The sequence below is a fragment of the Myotis nattereri genome, assembly GCF_964212035.1.
Source record: "Myotis nattereri genome assembly, chromosome: 3".
NCBI classification, from domain to species: Eukaryota; Metazoa; Chordata; class Mammalia; order Chiroptera; family Vespertilionidae; genus Myotis; species Myotis nattereri.
In genome coordinates this window covers 57497278-57512420 of record NC_138077.1, presented here as the reverse complement: position 1 = coordinate 57512420, position 15143 = coordinate 57497278, and the positions used below count along the sequence as shown (strand labels likewise).

The 15143-nt window shown below is 55.0% G+C and overlaps 1 protein-coding gene across 1 annotated transcript in view; it reads right to left on the bottom strand.

The window, feature by feature from the left end:
- Positions 1 to 208: 208 nt before the first annotated feature.
- SEMA5B (semaphorin 5B) overlaps positions 209 to 15143 on the bottom strand; it is a 37260-nt gene continuing 22325 nt past the window's right edge. The window contains exons 7-21 of the mRNA XM_081087252.1: positions 14827 to 15112; positions 12827 to 12962; positions 11209 to 11416; positions 10892 to 11099; positions 6026 to 6143; positions 5688 to 5869; positions 4425 to 4568; positions 4078 to 4225; positions 3736 to 3961; positions 3334 to 3552; positions 2705 to 2875; positions 2452 to 2601; positions 2189 to 2233; positions 1538 to 1743; positions 209 to 1313 (exon numbers count right to left, since the gene is read on the bottom strand). Coding sequence (XP_080943378.1) covers positions 1155 to 1313; positions 1538 to 1743; positions 2189 to 2233; positions 2452 to 2601; positions 2705 to 2875; positions 3334 to 3552; positions 3736 to 3961; positions 4078 to 4225; positions 4425 to 4568; positions 5688 to 5869; positions 6026 to 6143; positions 10892 to 11099; positions 11209 to 11416; positions 12827 to 12962; positions 14827 to 15112 — 2606 coding nt within the window. The 3' untranslated portion in view covers positions 209 to 1154. The remainder of the gene's footprint in view (positions 1314 to 1537; positions 1744 to 2188; positions 2234 to 2451; positions 2602 to 2704; positions 2876 to 3333; positions 3553 to 3735; positions 3962 to 4077; positions 4226 to 4424; positions 4569 to 5687; positions 5870 to 6025; positions 6144 to 10891; positions 11100 to 11208; positions 11417 to 12826; positions 12963 to 14826; positions 15113 to 15143) is intronic.

Here is a 15143-nt window from a genome sequence, read left to right as displayed (position 1 = left end):
TTGTGGATTTGTTTATCCCTACTCTCTTTTCCAAAAAGAGACGTGTGTGATTGTACTCACAAATGGAAAGATATCCTCTATTCAAGTCAAACTCTACTTGGGTCATTTCCTCCACCCTGAGCAGCCATCTGTCACCCCAGCGTGCCACTCTGACTAGACCATCCCAAGAGGAGCCCACACGCATATGCACGAAGACATAGATCCATTTGGAGACTGGATATCACCTTTAATAATAATGCCACAGCCCAGCATCCTTTTTGTTGCTGTAGCAGGTTGTGATTGTGTGTGTATGTGTGTGTGTGTGTGTGTGTGTGTGTGTGTGTTCCTGAACAGATGAGGGGCCAGAAGCTCCCAAGCAGGTCTCAGCCAACAGCTCTTTTGAGCAGCGACTGGAAGACAGTCTCCATAGCGGCACGGAGGCCGGGCTCCTGCCTCCTTTCCTCCTGGGCCACCTCCCGTGCATTCGGAGGACAAGGCTGAGGTCTGGGCCAGCCCAGATTAAAGGGCTTCTCAGCAAATATGAGTCTTCAGTCCTCAGTCCTCACTGCCTCTGACCAGAGGTATGAGCCTGGGCAAAGTACACACTGCTAGGCACAGGTGGACAACCTGGGCCAGCCATGGTCCCTCTGTCACACTGTGGCAGCACCACAATGGCCCAGCCCTGAGCAGAAAATCCAGAGCTTCTGAGGCCATTGGATTAATTCCTTTCAGAGATAATCAGGTTGTAGCTCAGGCCCTTTCTGGGGCCAGCCAGAGAGGGACAGACTCAGCCCATGATGGCTACATGGCTGTCCTTTCCAACCCCAACCTAAGAGCCTGCCCTCCTGCCATCTCTACTCTCCAATTCCTCACATGCCCACTAGGTCCACAACCCAGACATGGCAGGGGAGGTTAGCATGATGGTGAGTCGAAAGGCAGCCACAAGAGACCTGGGCTGAGCTGGAACTGCAGCCACATGCCAGCCTGAAGCCAGCCCTCTCTCCCATGGTCACTGCCAGCCAGAGCTCTCTGAAGCCGGATGGGACCCCCACAGGGCAAAGCAGCAAGTTCTTGGCCTGGTGCAGAAGGAGGAAACAAAACTGGCTCCACAGTCTCATCTCCACCTGCTCTGTGCCTTAGGAAGGCAAGGAGCCCAAGTCCCCAGGACAGTGGTATCAGCTGTTGGGGAAGCACCGTTGTCCAGGTGAGGCCTCGGGCCGGAAGCTGTGTTTGATCAGTGGGCTGGGGTAGTAGGTAGTTGTGTACACATTGGTCTGCTGCAATGGGTAGAAGCTGGCTTTGTCATCAGGAATCAGGTTATTCTTGTTCAGGGTCTGTGGGAGAAGGAAGGAGCAAAAAAAGCGGGTAAGGGACAGACGGGGAAAGCAGACAGCCAGGTTAAGGAGATCAGGAGCCAGTCAATGAAAGGACATTCTAACTGCTGATGTGGTATCCTGTTCACAACACCTCCCCAAGTGCCCAGCCCAGTAAGCCCACCTAAGAGCCAGAACCATTGCACCCATCACCCTGCCCTCTGCTTCTATAGGAGGGCTCTCACCTTGAACTCCATAGGTGTGTACTTCTCATTCTTAGGGGTGCCCCCACCCTTGTAGTGCAGGTGGTTTGGTGTGGCAGGATGGACGAGTGTGGACTCCTGGGACTGGCGCTGGCAGTGCTGGCAGGACAGGTACACGGCCAAGGTCAGCAGCCCAGAGCCCAGGAAGCAGGAGATGCCCGTGGCTACCAGGTGGATGAGACTGAACCCTGGGAGAGGGAGGGGTAAGTGGTAAGGAAAGGGCCACTGTGCAGCGGAGAGCCTCCCAGCTGCCTCCCAATAGGAGGCTCAGAGACATAAAGGAAGAGCGTTGAGCCCAGAGCCAATGGAAGCAGGCAGGCTGGGCAGCCCCTCACCAGGGCCGCTCCCACAGGACCACCTAGGGCCTGGGTCAGCGGCAAGCAGAGGATGTGGAGTTGGGTGGCTTGTGACTTCTTGAGTATAGACTTGATGACTGCCTCCTAGATGGGGGCATGGATGAAACTGCCCAGAGCCCCCTCCACACGGCCTGAAGCAGTGGGGAACCTCCACAAGGTTTGTCTATCTGGAGTGGGAGGTGGAGAGGTTCCAAATTTCAAAGTAAGGTGGGCCTCCTCCTGGAAGAGGAGGGTAGGGGACAGTGTTATAAAGGTGTGGGGGGCAGGTTCCTTTTACCTTCACAGCCGGTGGCCTCCTCCACACTGGAGGCAGGCAGGATCACTGCAGGAAGACAAGCAAAGAGGATGTTGGGGCAGGGAGGGGGGCAAGAGGGGTCCCCCTGGGTCAGCACTGAACTGTGGGATAGGCCTGGGGCTACCTGCCTCCCACCCTGATGTTCTATCCTGCACCCCCACCCCCAGGGCACATGCTTCAGAAAGGGAAGGAAGCTGGGGCTCAGTGGGAAATGGTGGCGAGAAGGGGCCGGCTGGAAGGCCTACCGGGAATCTCGCTGTAAGGGCAGGGGCGGCTCTGGCTGCTGTTGCCAGCACAGGTGCTGGGCCCTGGGACCAGGTCCTCACAGTGCCGACTGCGGGCTTGGACTCCATCCTCGGTGCATGCGCTCCACTCGGACCACACTGACCAGCCTTCTGTGGGTTGTGGGTTGGGACGAGGTTAACTGCCCCAGCACCCTCTGGTGGGGACTGGAGGGCTCCGTGGTGCTCCCCAGCCCGGGCCGGGCAGACTCAGTACCTGGGCAGGCCTGCGTGGCACACAGTGCCTCCTCCGTGTGCAGCCCCAGGCAGATGTCCTCGCCGGGGGAGGGCGCGGGGCTGGTGCAGGACCGTGTGCGTTGATAGTGGCCACCACCGCAGGAGGCTGAGCAGGGGGACCAGGCGGTCCAGCAGGACCAGGCGCCCCGCACTACAAGGGGATAGGGTGTGTGAGGGGAGCTGCAGGTGCAGGCAGGACCCCGAGGCAGTCTTCTGCCCCTTCCCAGGCAAGGCCACTTCTGCCCTGGGCCACACAGACCTCAACACCCGCTCCACCCGACTCCCACAGCTCACTGCGGGGAGAGGCCCCTCCCTGTCAGGGGTGGCAGGGGAAAGGCAGGCTGCAGAGGAGTCATCAAAAACCAATTCAAAACAAGCTCCTTATCAGGCTAACCCACTAGAGGAGAGAAAAAGAAGTGACAGGAAGGTGAGGAAAGCTCTGCTCTGTGGGAGTGGCTGCTGAGTCCTTGCTCAGGACTATTGCTCTGAGGCCCCTGGACAGAGACGGCAGGGAGAAGAGGTCACCCGAGCATGAGCTGTGGCCTGGGAGTCTCCTCGATGGGGGTTCCCCGGGTGGAGGTTTCCCAGGATTACTTAGCACAGGGTTACCTGGACAAGCCTGGGGGTTGCAGTCCTGGTACTCGGTGGCGTCCCCCACGCAGGGCAGGCCCCCGTTGCGGGGCTCGGGGTTCGTGCAGGTCCTCTTGCGGACGTGGAAGCCCAGCTCGCAGTCCCGGGAGCAGGACGACCAGGGGCCCCAGGAGGCCCAGCCCCCGCTCACCACGTGCTGGGCGGTGCCCCCGCTGCGCAGGAGATCCTCCACCAGGGCTGAGGGTGGAGGGACTGGCTTCAGCAACAGGGGCTTCTTCCGAACCGAACCGAGCCACCCAGAGCTCCGCCCCGGCTCCCAGCCTCGTCCGCTCCCTCCCCGGCCCCGCCCCCGCCCCTCGCTCTGCGCCGGGGAAGCTGGGAGGCAGGTGGGGAGGGTGGGACGGGGGCGAGGGGCTGTACCGTCTGTGTCACAGGTTCCCGAGCTGTCTGCCGGGCAGGTTCGGGTCTCCGTCCTCCTCCTGCCAAACTGCAGGCCGTGGGGGTCGGGCAGGGGCGCGCGGCACGTGAAGCGGAATCGCTGCTCCTGCCGCGCCCCGCCCTGGGTCACGTTCACGGGCAGCCATGGCGTCCAGGGCGTGTTGCGCCGCACTTCGGGGCAGCCCTCCGGGTTGCAGGTCTTGAATTCCTTGGGGAGAGGAGCTGGGGCTGTTTCATAGCCTTGCAGCCCCCAGGCCTGCCCCAGGGTCCCGCCTGGCCCACCCTCCTGTAGGTTACAGATTCCGAGTCCAGCCCGGCCCTCACCACGCCGCAGCCGGGGCAGGAGTTGCCATTCTCGCAGGCCCGACGCCGCGACTGCACGCCGCCCCCACAGTTGCTGCTGCACTTGCTCCAGGAGCCCCAGGATGCCCAGAAGATGGGTACTGGGCAGGGCGTGTTCTCATTGCAGAACCTGAGGGGCATGAAGGGAGGGGGTCAGCTCTCTGGGGAGCAAGCGCCCCCTTCCCTAGTAAGAGGCACTGGGAGTGCAAACTAATAAGGACGAGAGTCCACTGGATCACCTGGAAAACCCCAGCCGCTTTCTACGAGGCCGGGAAAGCCTGGGACCTCAGGGCTAGCTTCTCAGAACCCCCCAGCACAGACTAGCTCACCGCTCCTCCCGGCTCTTGCCCACGCAGATGCGGCCCCCGTGGCGGGGAGCAGGGTTGCTGCAACTTCGCTGGCGGACCTGGAATCCTATCCCACAGGTCGTGCTGCACAGGGCCCACGACGACCACGTGGTCCACGCCCCGTTCCTGGCGGGTCGGAGGGGACAGAGACAGATGACATCTGAGCCCTTGCTTCTCTGATCTAGTCTACTTCTGGGCAGATCGACTTGTTGTCAGGAACTGGCAGACAGTGACTCAACCATCCATCCATCCATCCATCCATCCATCCTCAAACATGTGTTGAGAGCCTTCTTGCATATATCAGACTGTGCTCAGGGCAAAGGGTACAGAGATAGGACCTGGGCTCTACTCACAGGGACAAAAGGACACATTCTCTAGAAACAGCCCCTATCGCCTTTCCCATCTGCAACCTTTGTTTCAGCCTTCTTGGTTAGCCGATTCTTGCACTCAAACCCATGTTCCCTCTCCTGCTCTACCCCCTCAAGTGCTCTGCTCCAAGCTTAGACACCACTCACTCCCGTCTACTTTGACTCCAATTTTCAAATGTTGGCTCTACCACTTACTGGCTGGAAAAGCCTGGGCAAGTGACTAAAACCTGTGTGCCTCATCATTCGCTTATCTTTAAAGTAAGGATAATGATTGTATGCCTACCACCATCAGGTTCTTGCGGCAGTTAAATTAATAAATGTATACAGAATAAAGTTATTTTATGAGTGTCCAGAATTGGGGGTTACTTGTGATAACCACTTCATGAGGTCCCCAAGTACTAGACAGTGTGCAGACACTTTATACACATCACCTCCTATAACGCTCTCAACAACCCTTGGGGTGGGAGTGTTGGCCTCACTTAGGGAAGCTCAGAGTGGTTCAGTGGCTCGGCCAAGGCCACACCTCCAGGCAGTGGCAATTCAGGACTGGCACCAGGCCTGCCTGCCTTACCACCATGCCATGCTGCCCCTCATGTCTGGGACAGTAAGGCTTATTAAGGCTAAGGCCTGTCCAGGAGTGACTCCCAAGTCTGTCCAGCCTTCGTCTTTGTATCAAGAGTTCTCACAAGGCAGAACTTCTCTCCCACTAAAGTGGAGGCTCCTGCAATGCTGATGTTTCCTGCCTCAGACTTTAGCTACCTGTCCAGTTGCCTGTAAAGCGCTGACGTGGTTTCCACCCTTTAGTGCAAACATCTGGCTAGGGATGCCCCACTCCAGGTTAAGACAGTAGCCATGAAAACCCTGTATCCACACATACCTAGAGCAGTTGGCAATGTGGATGGCTGGCCCCAGGCAGTCTCGGCCCCCACAGCGGGGTTGAGGGGTATCACAGGCTCGGGCCCGACACAAGCAAGAGCCTGAGTTGTCCCCATCTAAGTGCTCACACGGTTGCCACGGTGACCACGGGCCGAAGCCCCCGTCCTGAGTCACATTCCGCACCTGCAGACACACATCAGAGGCGGGGGTCCAATCACAGAAGGCAGGGGTAGGGAAGGCAGGAGGTCCTAGGGGGTGTGGGGATTCTGCTGGGGAGTCACAGCCTGAAATGGGGGGACAGGTCCTGGGTGGGGTGGGGGAGGACGAAGGGGTTCTCACAGGACACGCTGTGATGTTCTGGGTCCAGAGGCTCATGTTGGAGCTGTCCTCGAGGGTGCTGCAACGTTGCTGCTTCCCGTCCCAGCCGCAGTACGGATCCCGCGCCCCCAGGCATGCCCTGCCAGACAGAGGCCCCGAGACTCAAGCCCACTGGCCTCCCAGCCTCACTGCATCCCAAGAATACACCTGGCCACTCCCCTCTGGGCACCTCTGTCCATCCAATTCCCCTCCACAATGACAAGTTCATTGAACACTTACTATTTGCCAGGCATCACTTTAAGTGCTTTACAAGCATGTAAGAATGTAATACAACACCCCAATAATGAAGGCACTGTTATTATCCTCCTGGAGTCTGCAGAGGCACTTTCCATTGGCCAGTGGGGCCAGGGGTGTCGAGGGCTAAAGGGCCAAGGGGTTGCCCCTGTTGGTGTCTCCTTGAAGCTTCAGGGAGAGTCACCTGTCAGGCGAGTTCTTTATTTTTAGTGAATTCAGTAGACCGTGCCTCCAGACCAGGCTCCAGAGAAAAAAGAGGTTTTATGAGAGGCCTTACAGAGAAGAGGGTGGGGCTTCCCTTGTCAGCAGCGGAGGTCAAAGAAGACAATGCTGTCCCTTCTTCCAGCAACCCTTGACCTGCATATGGGAGGTGGGGCTTGGGGCTTTAGTGGGTAAGGGCCTTGCTGGAGCCCGGGAAGCATACTCTGGCCCACCTGGGAATGCAGAACATCATCTGTTGCTCAAGAATCTGTTTCCACTTTATTCACTCAAGCACAATTTGTGTAAATTGTATAGTATATAAGTACACTCTTATTTTCATCTAGGATCAATGGTTTGATTGGGGGATGTTTTGCCAGCAGAATGCATCAAATTAGACATTATGGGACTAAATACACGTGTAAGCATAGCCCCAGCAACCTGTGGTTTTCAGATTCTGCTCACGTGCTGACATTTGGACCAAATTGGCAGCTAGCAAACTCAACCAGTTAGAATTCAATAAAGCCCACTCCTGAGTGCAGCTCTCTGAAAGGGATACCAAACTCTAGAAGCAGCTGATACTGCACTTAATAAGCAACATACATTAAATTTTAAAAAAAGAACTAGCCATGACTAGTGGTTATTAATAATAATAAAGATGCTATTTATCAAAAACATATGTCTGCCAATAGAGAAAATGACTAAGAGCAGCACATTTGAATCAGTTCACACAAGATCAAAGCAGAAGATTCAGGAGGAATGCAAGGCATCATTCTTTCATCTAGGGCCTAGCCAGTTCTAGAACAGTGGTTTCCAGTCTTAACTGCAAATTAAAATCTCCTGGGAATCTTTTAAAAACCTCAAGCAAGCAAACAAACAAACAAAAACCCTGCCTTTATCTGGGCCTTCGGACTGGAGTAGGCCCAGTCACTGGGATCTTTTAAATACTCCCCAGGTGATTCTAATGAATAGCATGGCTGAGAACCGCTGTTTCAGGGCTACTTTTGTCAGCGTTCCAAAGTCCAGACATAAAGTACCCTGTCTCTCCAACCCATCACGGAACAAGAAAGTAGCGAAGAAAAACCTCAGAGTAGATGCTAGCTCCAGCCCCCCCCCCCCACACACACACACACCCACCCTCTCCGTCTTAAGGATCCCTCACCCTCTCTGCCTCTCCTATTCCAAGGACACTCCTGCCCTGTTCTGTCTGGCCCTGGCTCTGGCTGCCTGGGGAGGTCTGCAAGGCTGGCTGGGACTAGTGCCTGAGCTCTCTTGTCTACATTCACTGCTTTAGCCAAATGAAGTTCCAAAGCTGCCAGGGCAGGGAAGAAAATGAAAGCTCCAAGCAGGGAAGAGTTAAACTGTGTCACTGACTGTAGGACGGGGTGGCAGTTTAGAATTGTGTGTTGTTGTTTTTTAAAAGCAACCATCAGACCGATAATGTATCACCATGTATTTTTTACTTCAATGTCTCAAGCAGCCATTATAGAAGGGAACAGGCTCATTCCATGGGCTCAGGGGGGGAACAGAGATGGATGGTGGAGGTGGCAAGCAGGCAGTTTCCAGCGCCAAGTACCAAGGCTCTAAATGGGAGCTGTCCAGGGTAGCAATGGTGTCCCAGGAGCTTGGGAGCAAGTGGCTGTTACTTAAGATGGCAGCAGAGGTGGGGAAGGTCAGGAAGAGACACTCTCAGAGCCTTCCTCCTGCGGGAGCTGAGGTAGAGGCCACGCCCCTCCAGTGCAGCCTGATTGGCATGCTGGAAGGAGGAAGGGGTGGGTCATGCATAAACACCTGCTTTATAGAGCCAAGTCAGCGTCATTCCCTGCTCCTGCTCTTGTGAGCCCTGGTCTCTCCCTGGCCAGGCTAGGGTTCTGGTTGTGCCCCACAGAACCTAGATTTTCCCGAGTGAAAGGAGAGGGCTGGACACAGCCCCCAGATTCTGGGCAGAGGAGGGGGGCCCCCAAAGGCGCTCGGCTTACCCACCCTCATCCTCCTGCCAGCATTGAAAGGAATGAGGGGGGGAAAAAAAACATGAAATGCCTATCCTAGGATAAAACTCTGTGACAACCCACCCATATTGCACAAATTCTGATGTACATTGTATGATAGACAGTTTGGCTTCCAGACTCTGAAGTGCACAGCTTGGTGGCTGCACGGGTTTACTCCGGCCAATTTATTAACTTTGCAATAATGAAACGTCACATTTTCCATTTTTACATCCACCCAGAGGTTTATGGCAGGGTTTTCACTGAACACACAAATGGCCCTTATCCCAAACTCAGGAAGCCAAATAGGATGAAAGTTTCAGACTCCCAATTGACCTCTTTCTAACTTGCTGTTCCACCTGGCCATGCTATGCAACCTGCCTGTCCCTTCTCTGAAGCACTATGTGAGTGGAGACCTGTCCCAGCAACAGCGTTCTTCCCCTCTTCCACTACAGACCCCATTACTTCACATCTGGCCAGAGCCACATTAGCTCATGCTGCCCGACCATCTGCCCTACGACAGTGCTGCCTGCCACTCTCTGATTGATCTTCATGAAACACCCATTCACTCTGTCACTCCCCTGCTCTAAGACCACTTCAGTGCCCACAGTCACAGGACTCAAATCAAAATTCTCCCTTGGCATTCTCAGTTGGCCTCAATCCACTTTCCAGCCCCATTCCGCACTCCTCTCCTGCACCAACCTCCTTTCAGGACAAATCAAGAAGGATCAGTCATCTGTGCAAGGCCAGTTGATGCCTTGGGCTGGGCGTGGCCTCTGGTGGAATATAAAAAATACTGGGACACTGAGTTTACCTTCAAAGCTTTACAACCTCTTAAAGAGCAAGGCACATGTGAAAAGTTTAACAGCAACACAAGGGTTAATGAACACAAGCAATGGGGGAAATGCCATCAGCAGGAGCCTGTGATTCACTGCCAAGAATTGCTATCTGTATTCAAGGTTGGAGACTGCAGACTCCAGAAAGCCCAGGAGGCTGGAGACCCCTGAATATATTTCTAGAGAGAAAAAGGAATAAGAACACTAGCTACCACTTATAACTCGCTGGATTGATGCTTCATGAGCATTACTCCCAATCCTTACAATGACCCAGCCCAAATTTAACAGGATTTGCTCCATCACTGTGTCACCCTATTTTCCCAATGAAAAAGCTGAAGCACAAAAGGTTAAAGAACTTGAAGATCAGATCAATAGTTGACAATGGAGCTGAGATGGTACCCGGGGCGTGTCCAATTCCAGCATGTGAGTCCCTCCCACCTCACCCCTGTCTCTCCGCACACATCAGATACAAGCCAAGATTTCTCTCCCCAGCCACACATTCAGAACTCCGAGGAAAATGAAAGCGTTCCAGACTTGGTTCCTCTTGCCTCGCTCCTCTCACACGGACAGCCCTGCAAAGGGCTCTGAGCACGGGAGGGCTTAGTGAATGTTTGGTGTTTTGTTGAGGGAGCCATGTGTTGGGGCTGAGGGCAGCTTCACTGCCTGCCCACTGCCACCCTCCCCTTTCCCCTGGCTGCCACATCAGGACTATCCGGCCTCTTCCCCTGCTCTCCAGGCCTCTGCCCGGCTCCCAGCACACCCTCCTGGGGCTGGAGGACAACCCTTGGCAGCAGGAGATCCATTTGTCTCCCAAATCTCAAGGACAGATGGGCACAGCCAGGAGGTCTCTGTGTTGCAAAGAGCACAGGAGCCGTGTGGCTGTGGCTCTGCCAGCTAAAGGCCGTTCTTGATTAGCTCAGAAATGAAGAGCTGCAGTTTGGGGGAGGCTCGCGTGGTGGGAGTCTGAGCTATATCTCCATTTGGCTTTGGAATAAGCTTTTGTTTCCCCCCTTAAATGCCAGTGTCTCTGTTGCCAAATTTGTGAAACCGCTTGAAGCTAAGGTATGGGGAACTGATCGGGGGCACAGTTGGTAAGGGTATACAGGCTCCACATGGTTCTTCACCTCCATCCCACCCCAGCCCGGCTTCGGTGTCTCTTCTAAGGAAGGAAGGAATAGGAGCAAAGATTGGGGGGAGGGGTGACTCAAAGCGCGTCTCCCATCTGCCCCCACCTCTCCCTGACAAGCACTGCGGTTTCACAGATAAAGACACTCTCTGAACAGAGGGGACAGAGAATAAGTTAAGTGGGCTGTAACTATATGGGGCTGACAATAGGGATGACAACAGTGACAGTGATTTATGATGATTATCCCAATTAACCTTCACCAGAACCCTGCAGAGATTTTACGAGGAGGAAACCAGGGCTCAGAGAGGTTAAGTGACTGGTTCAAAGGCACACAGCTGGAGACTGTGCCAGGATGCCATCGGGGTCCAACAGACCCCGAGAGCGCGACGGGCGGGCGGGGATGAGCCCGCGGAGCCCCCCCCCCCGCCCCCCACGCTGGCTCGCTTACCTTTGGTTGCGGTAGGAGGCGCACCGCTCCAGCGGGACGCGCAGCACCCCGTCGCTCAGCCCCACGAAGAGCGCGCGGGCGCTGTGCAGGATGCGCAGGCTGCGCAGGGGCTCGCGGCGTCCGGGGGGCAGCACGTGCAGCTCCTCCAGGTAGCAGCCCCGGAGGCTGCGGCTCGCGGTGGACAGGGCCTTCAGGATGGTGCCCGACTCTGGAAGGGTCAGGTGAGGGTGGCCTTAAAGGGCCCGGAACCTCACGGCCCTAGCCCTCGCCCCTCAACCTCCTCCCACTCCGCGCCCCGACCCCGCGGGCCGGCTCACCCGTGCCGATGTAGAGCACGTGGTAGAGCGTGTCCTTGGCTTGCACTAGGTCCACCACGAGGTGTGAGAAGCGCACGCTGTCCTGGGTGACGCAGGGCTCGGGGGTCACCGGCTGCACCGCCTCACTCATCAGGAACAGACGCTGTGCGTCCTGCAGGCTGCGCTCCGTCAGGTTCTCATTGGGGCCCACCTCGGACAGGGTGCCGCACTGCGCGGGGAGGCGGGTCACCGGTGCGCAGCCACTGGGCTGCGCAATCCCTGACTCCCTCCTTCCTTAGTGTAACCCAGGCGGTCACGGGCACACTCTGGTTCTTCAGTCCTCCCCCACCCAGTCCCCTGCACCCCCTTCCAGGAAGCGATGCCTCTTTGGGAACTAAGGGAAACTGAGGCTGGGAAGGTGGGGCAGGAAGGACTTGCCAGGGCTGGGGAAGAGGAGGGGGAGACTGTATTGTCTAAAAAATGGATTATTTGAGTGCGGATAACAAGTGTCCTCTGATCTTATGCTGTGGCTCTAGGCGCCCCTCCCTCATGTTGTGTCAGCTCTGCCTTCCTCTCTCTTGTCCCTACTTGCTCAAGTTCGTATGCCTTCCAAACCAAAACCGGCAGACTACCACCATTTATTGAGCACCTACTACATTCCAGGCACCACATCAGGTGCTTATCAACCCTCACACATATCTATGAGGCCAGTGGAATTGTCCCTGCATGCCAGATAAAGAAAAAGTGACGCAAGGAGGTTGAGCGACTTGCCCAAGGTCACACACAGAGAGAGGGGGGTAGGTCTGGGTCAAGCTTGTTGGACCACAAAGCCTGAAGTCTCCCCCTGCTCGCTTCTGGCCTGGACAGGAAGTTGATGGACATTAAAGTCCACCATCTGTAGATTCCTTTGCCCCATGGCTCTTTCCCACACCACCCAGGGCACCCAGTGCCCTTGAGAGGGTTAACTTGAAACGCAGGCAGATAGGGCAGGGGTCCAGCGGGAAACAAAGGCAGGTAAAACATAGGCAGGCGCAGGCATGGCATTTTGAGCAGCCTAACCATAGGAATCAACCAAGCAGAAATAATAAAATGTTTCTGGACTCAAAGCGGGAGGCATGGGAAAACAAGGGAGGGCCTGCAGTAAACAAGATGTACTAACGCATAGGAACAGAAAAAGTTCAACATAGGAACAGAAAAACAACACATAGAAACAGGGAAAGTTTAGATCCGTTGCTGGGAAAAACAATTGAGGAAATCAATCAGGTGATGACACACCCTCACCACTGCTGACATTGAGACCCTCCAGGCATTAGTACCCAGGCAGACGGCAAGCACGCTTCAGTCAAAATCCCCAAATTCTGCCAGACAGAACATGTGTGCTCTGCTGGCCCGACCTCCCTACCTTCCTGGAAGAGGGGTCACATTTAGAGATGGCTCAGACCATGATCCCTTGCTCTGTGACCCAACCGCTCTACCTTTCTTGTCCCACAGGCTTAGAGGTTACCACCCTCGTAGGGGACCACTGTAGACCCCCTCAGATGGGCGCAGATGAGCAGGGACAGGCTTGGGAGTCGGCTTGTGACTGGTAGTCTGGTGGAAGGCCATGTGTACAGAGAGGGGCAGAGAGGAGAAGCTGTACCTGGAAATTGGGGATGGGGTTGGCGATGGGGAGCCATGCAGCCCTGGGGTTCTCCTGGTAGCGAAACGGGCCGTTGAAAGCCTGGGAGATGGCACTGAGGTTGAAGGCGCAGACAGCTGAAGCAGCAATGCTATTTCTGAAAGGCAAGAGGTGGTGGGTTGCTGCCCCTGCATAGGCCTCAGAACCCTCCTTCAACCCCACAGCCAGCAGTCCAGGCACCACCTGGCACTGCTCCAAGGCTGACTGAACACCTACGACGAGCCTGGCGCCTCCTACATGCTGGGGGGTCACAGAGGAGGAAACGTGGTCCTCATGCTCTGGGAACCCTCTGGGAAACAAAGGCCACTGATGAGAGCCCTGGTGGGTTCCTCCGTGCTACCGCCTCATCCCCTTCCCTTCTCCCGTGGGAGGGTCAAATAAACTCAGCGTTTTCATTTTATCCATGGCCACTGTAGGAAATATCCCATATAATAAAGAGCTAATATGCTAATTAGACTGAACAGCAGACTGACTGACCTTCTGGAACGACCTTCCAGAACGATCAGTGGGCGGGGGGCATGGGGCAGGGCCGAGGGGCAGGGCTGAGGCAGACGGGGCTGTGAGGGCCGAGCATCTTGCAAGGATTTCATGCATCGGGCCTCTAGTATTTTATATTACAACTTAGTATAACACACACATATATGCACACACACATATGCAATGAAGTTTTATGAAATAATACTTACCCTTATTAAATATATTATACTCTGATATTTTTATTCCAGTCTATTCTGTGTTATTTATTTATTTATTTATTTATTTATTTTAAAAGCAGGTTACCAAACCACTGATATACTGCAGCCCACAACACTCTGAGCCAAATGACCTCTAAGACCCCTTTCAGTCACAGAGTCTCAGGTTTCTATGAGTCTGATGTGAACAGTTCAGAGATGATATCACTACACCAAGTGATTCCAGTTCCGTTCTCTGCATTTAGTTCTCTCTCAAATGTGTCCATTTCTGCCTGGTCTCTGCCGCCATCATCTCCCCTGGATGCTGCCCTGGGCCTGCCGCTGCCTCGTCTCCTGTAATCCATTCTCCACTCAGCAGCCAGAGTGTGTGCTTCAAAATGCACATCCCAGCTAGTCTCTGGCCTGCTTCAAGTCCTTCAATAATTTATTGCTCTTAGGATAAATATCAAAACCAGTAAAACAGTCTACAAGGCCTGCAGGACATAATCCTCCCTCTCCCAGCCCTTCTGCCTCCTCCTATCTTTCTCCTCCTCTCCCTCCAGGCTCTTGACACTCTGGTCTGGCTCCATTCCTCAAACATTTCTTCCTACCCAAAAGCTTTGCATGTGTGGTTCCCTTGGACTAGGCTGCTCCTCTCCCCTAGTTAATTCTTATTTATCCTGTGGGCGTCACTTCCGATAGGAAGTCTCCCCTGATCACCACCCTTCTATATGTTTAGAGGTTTCCCTGTGCACTCACTGCCCTTTCCCTTTGTAGCATTTACCACGATTAAAATGGTGAGATATTAATATCACAGCTACTGATAACCACCCTCTCTAGAAGGTAAGCTCCTTAAGGTCTGCTCTTGCTTTGCTGAGTAGGGTTAGCAAGGCCATGGAGTCCTGAGGCTGGAAGGGACTGTAAGACCCTCTCTGAGTCTCCCCGATAGGCTGTTGCCGGACCCTTCTGGAGCTGCCATCCCCTCCTTCAAGGCAGCTGTTTCTCTCTTATCACCACAACTTCTTCATGAAGCCACAACCCAGCTCCTTCTGTTTCTTCATATCTGGCCTAGCCTGGCCTTTATGGCAACTCAGAATACATGCTGGCCACGGCAGGGCAGCAAGTCACTAAATCCTCAGAGGACCCGGTGCAGAAGGCACAACAGTCCCCATTGCACAGAAAGAGAAACAAGACTCAGAGAGGGACTTCCCCGAGCCCACCAGGCTGCAAGGCCAGACCAGCGCCTGTCCAGGCATCCCAGGGAAGGGGTGGCGGAGGGCAGGGACTCACACGTTGGTGGTGAAGACCCCGTAGATGAGGTCCTGCTCGGGCAGGTGGAAGGCACTCTGCAGCTCGTTGTAGTAGAAGGGGACCTCGCCCGGGCGGGAGCAGTTGAGCCGGGCCTTCATGAACGTGGTCCACGTGTCCTCCAGCAGGAAGCGGCCCCCCACGTCGTTCTTGCACACGCGGGCCACCCGCGAGTACACGGTGCGCCCGCAGTCATGCTCCACTGCGTTCTCTCGCAGGAAGAAGTACGCAAACAGCCCAATATCATAGGCTGCCACAAAGTTAGGCTCTGGGGGCAGAAGAGGAACAAGGTTTGGGTC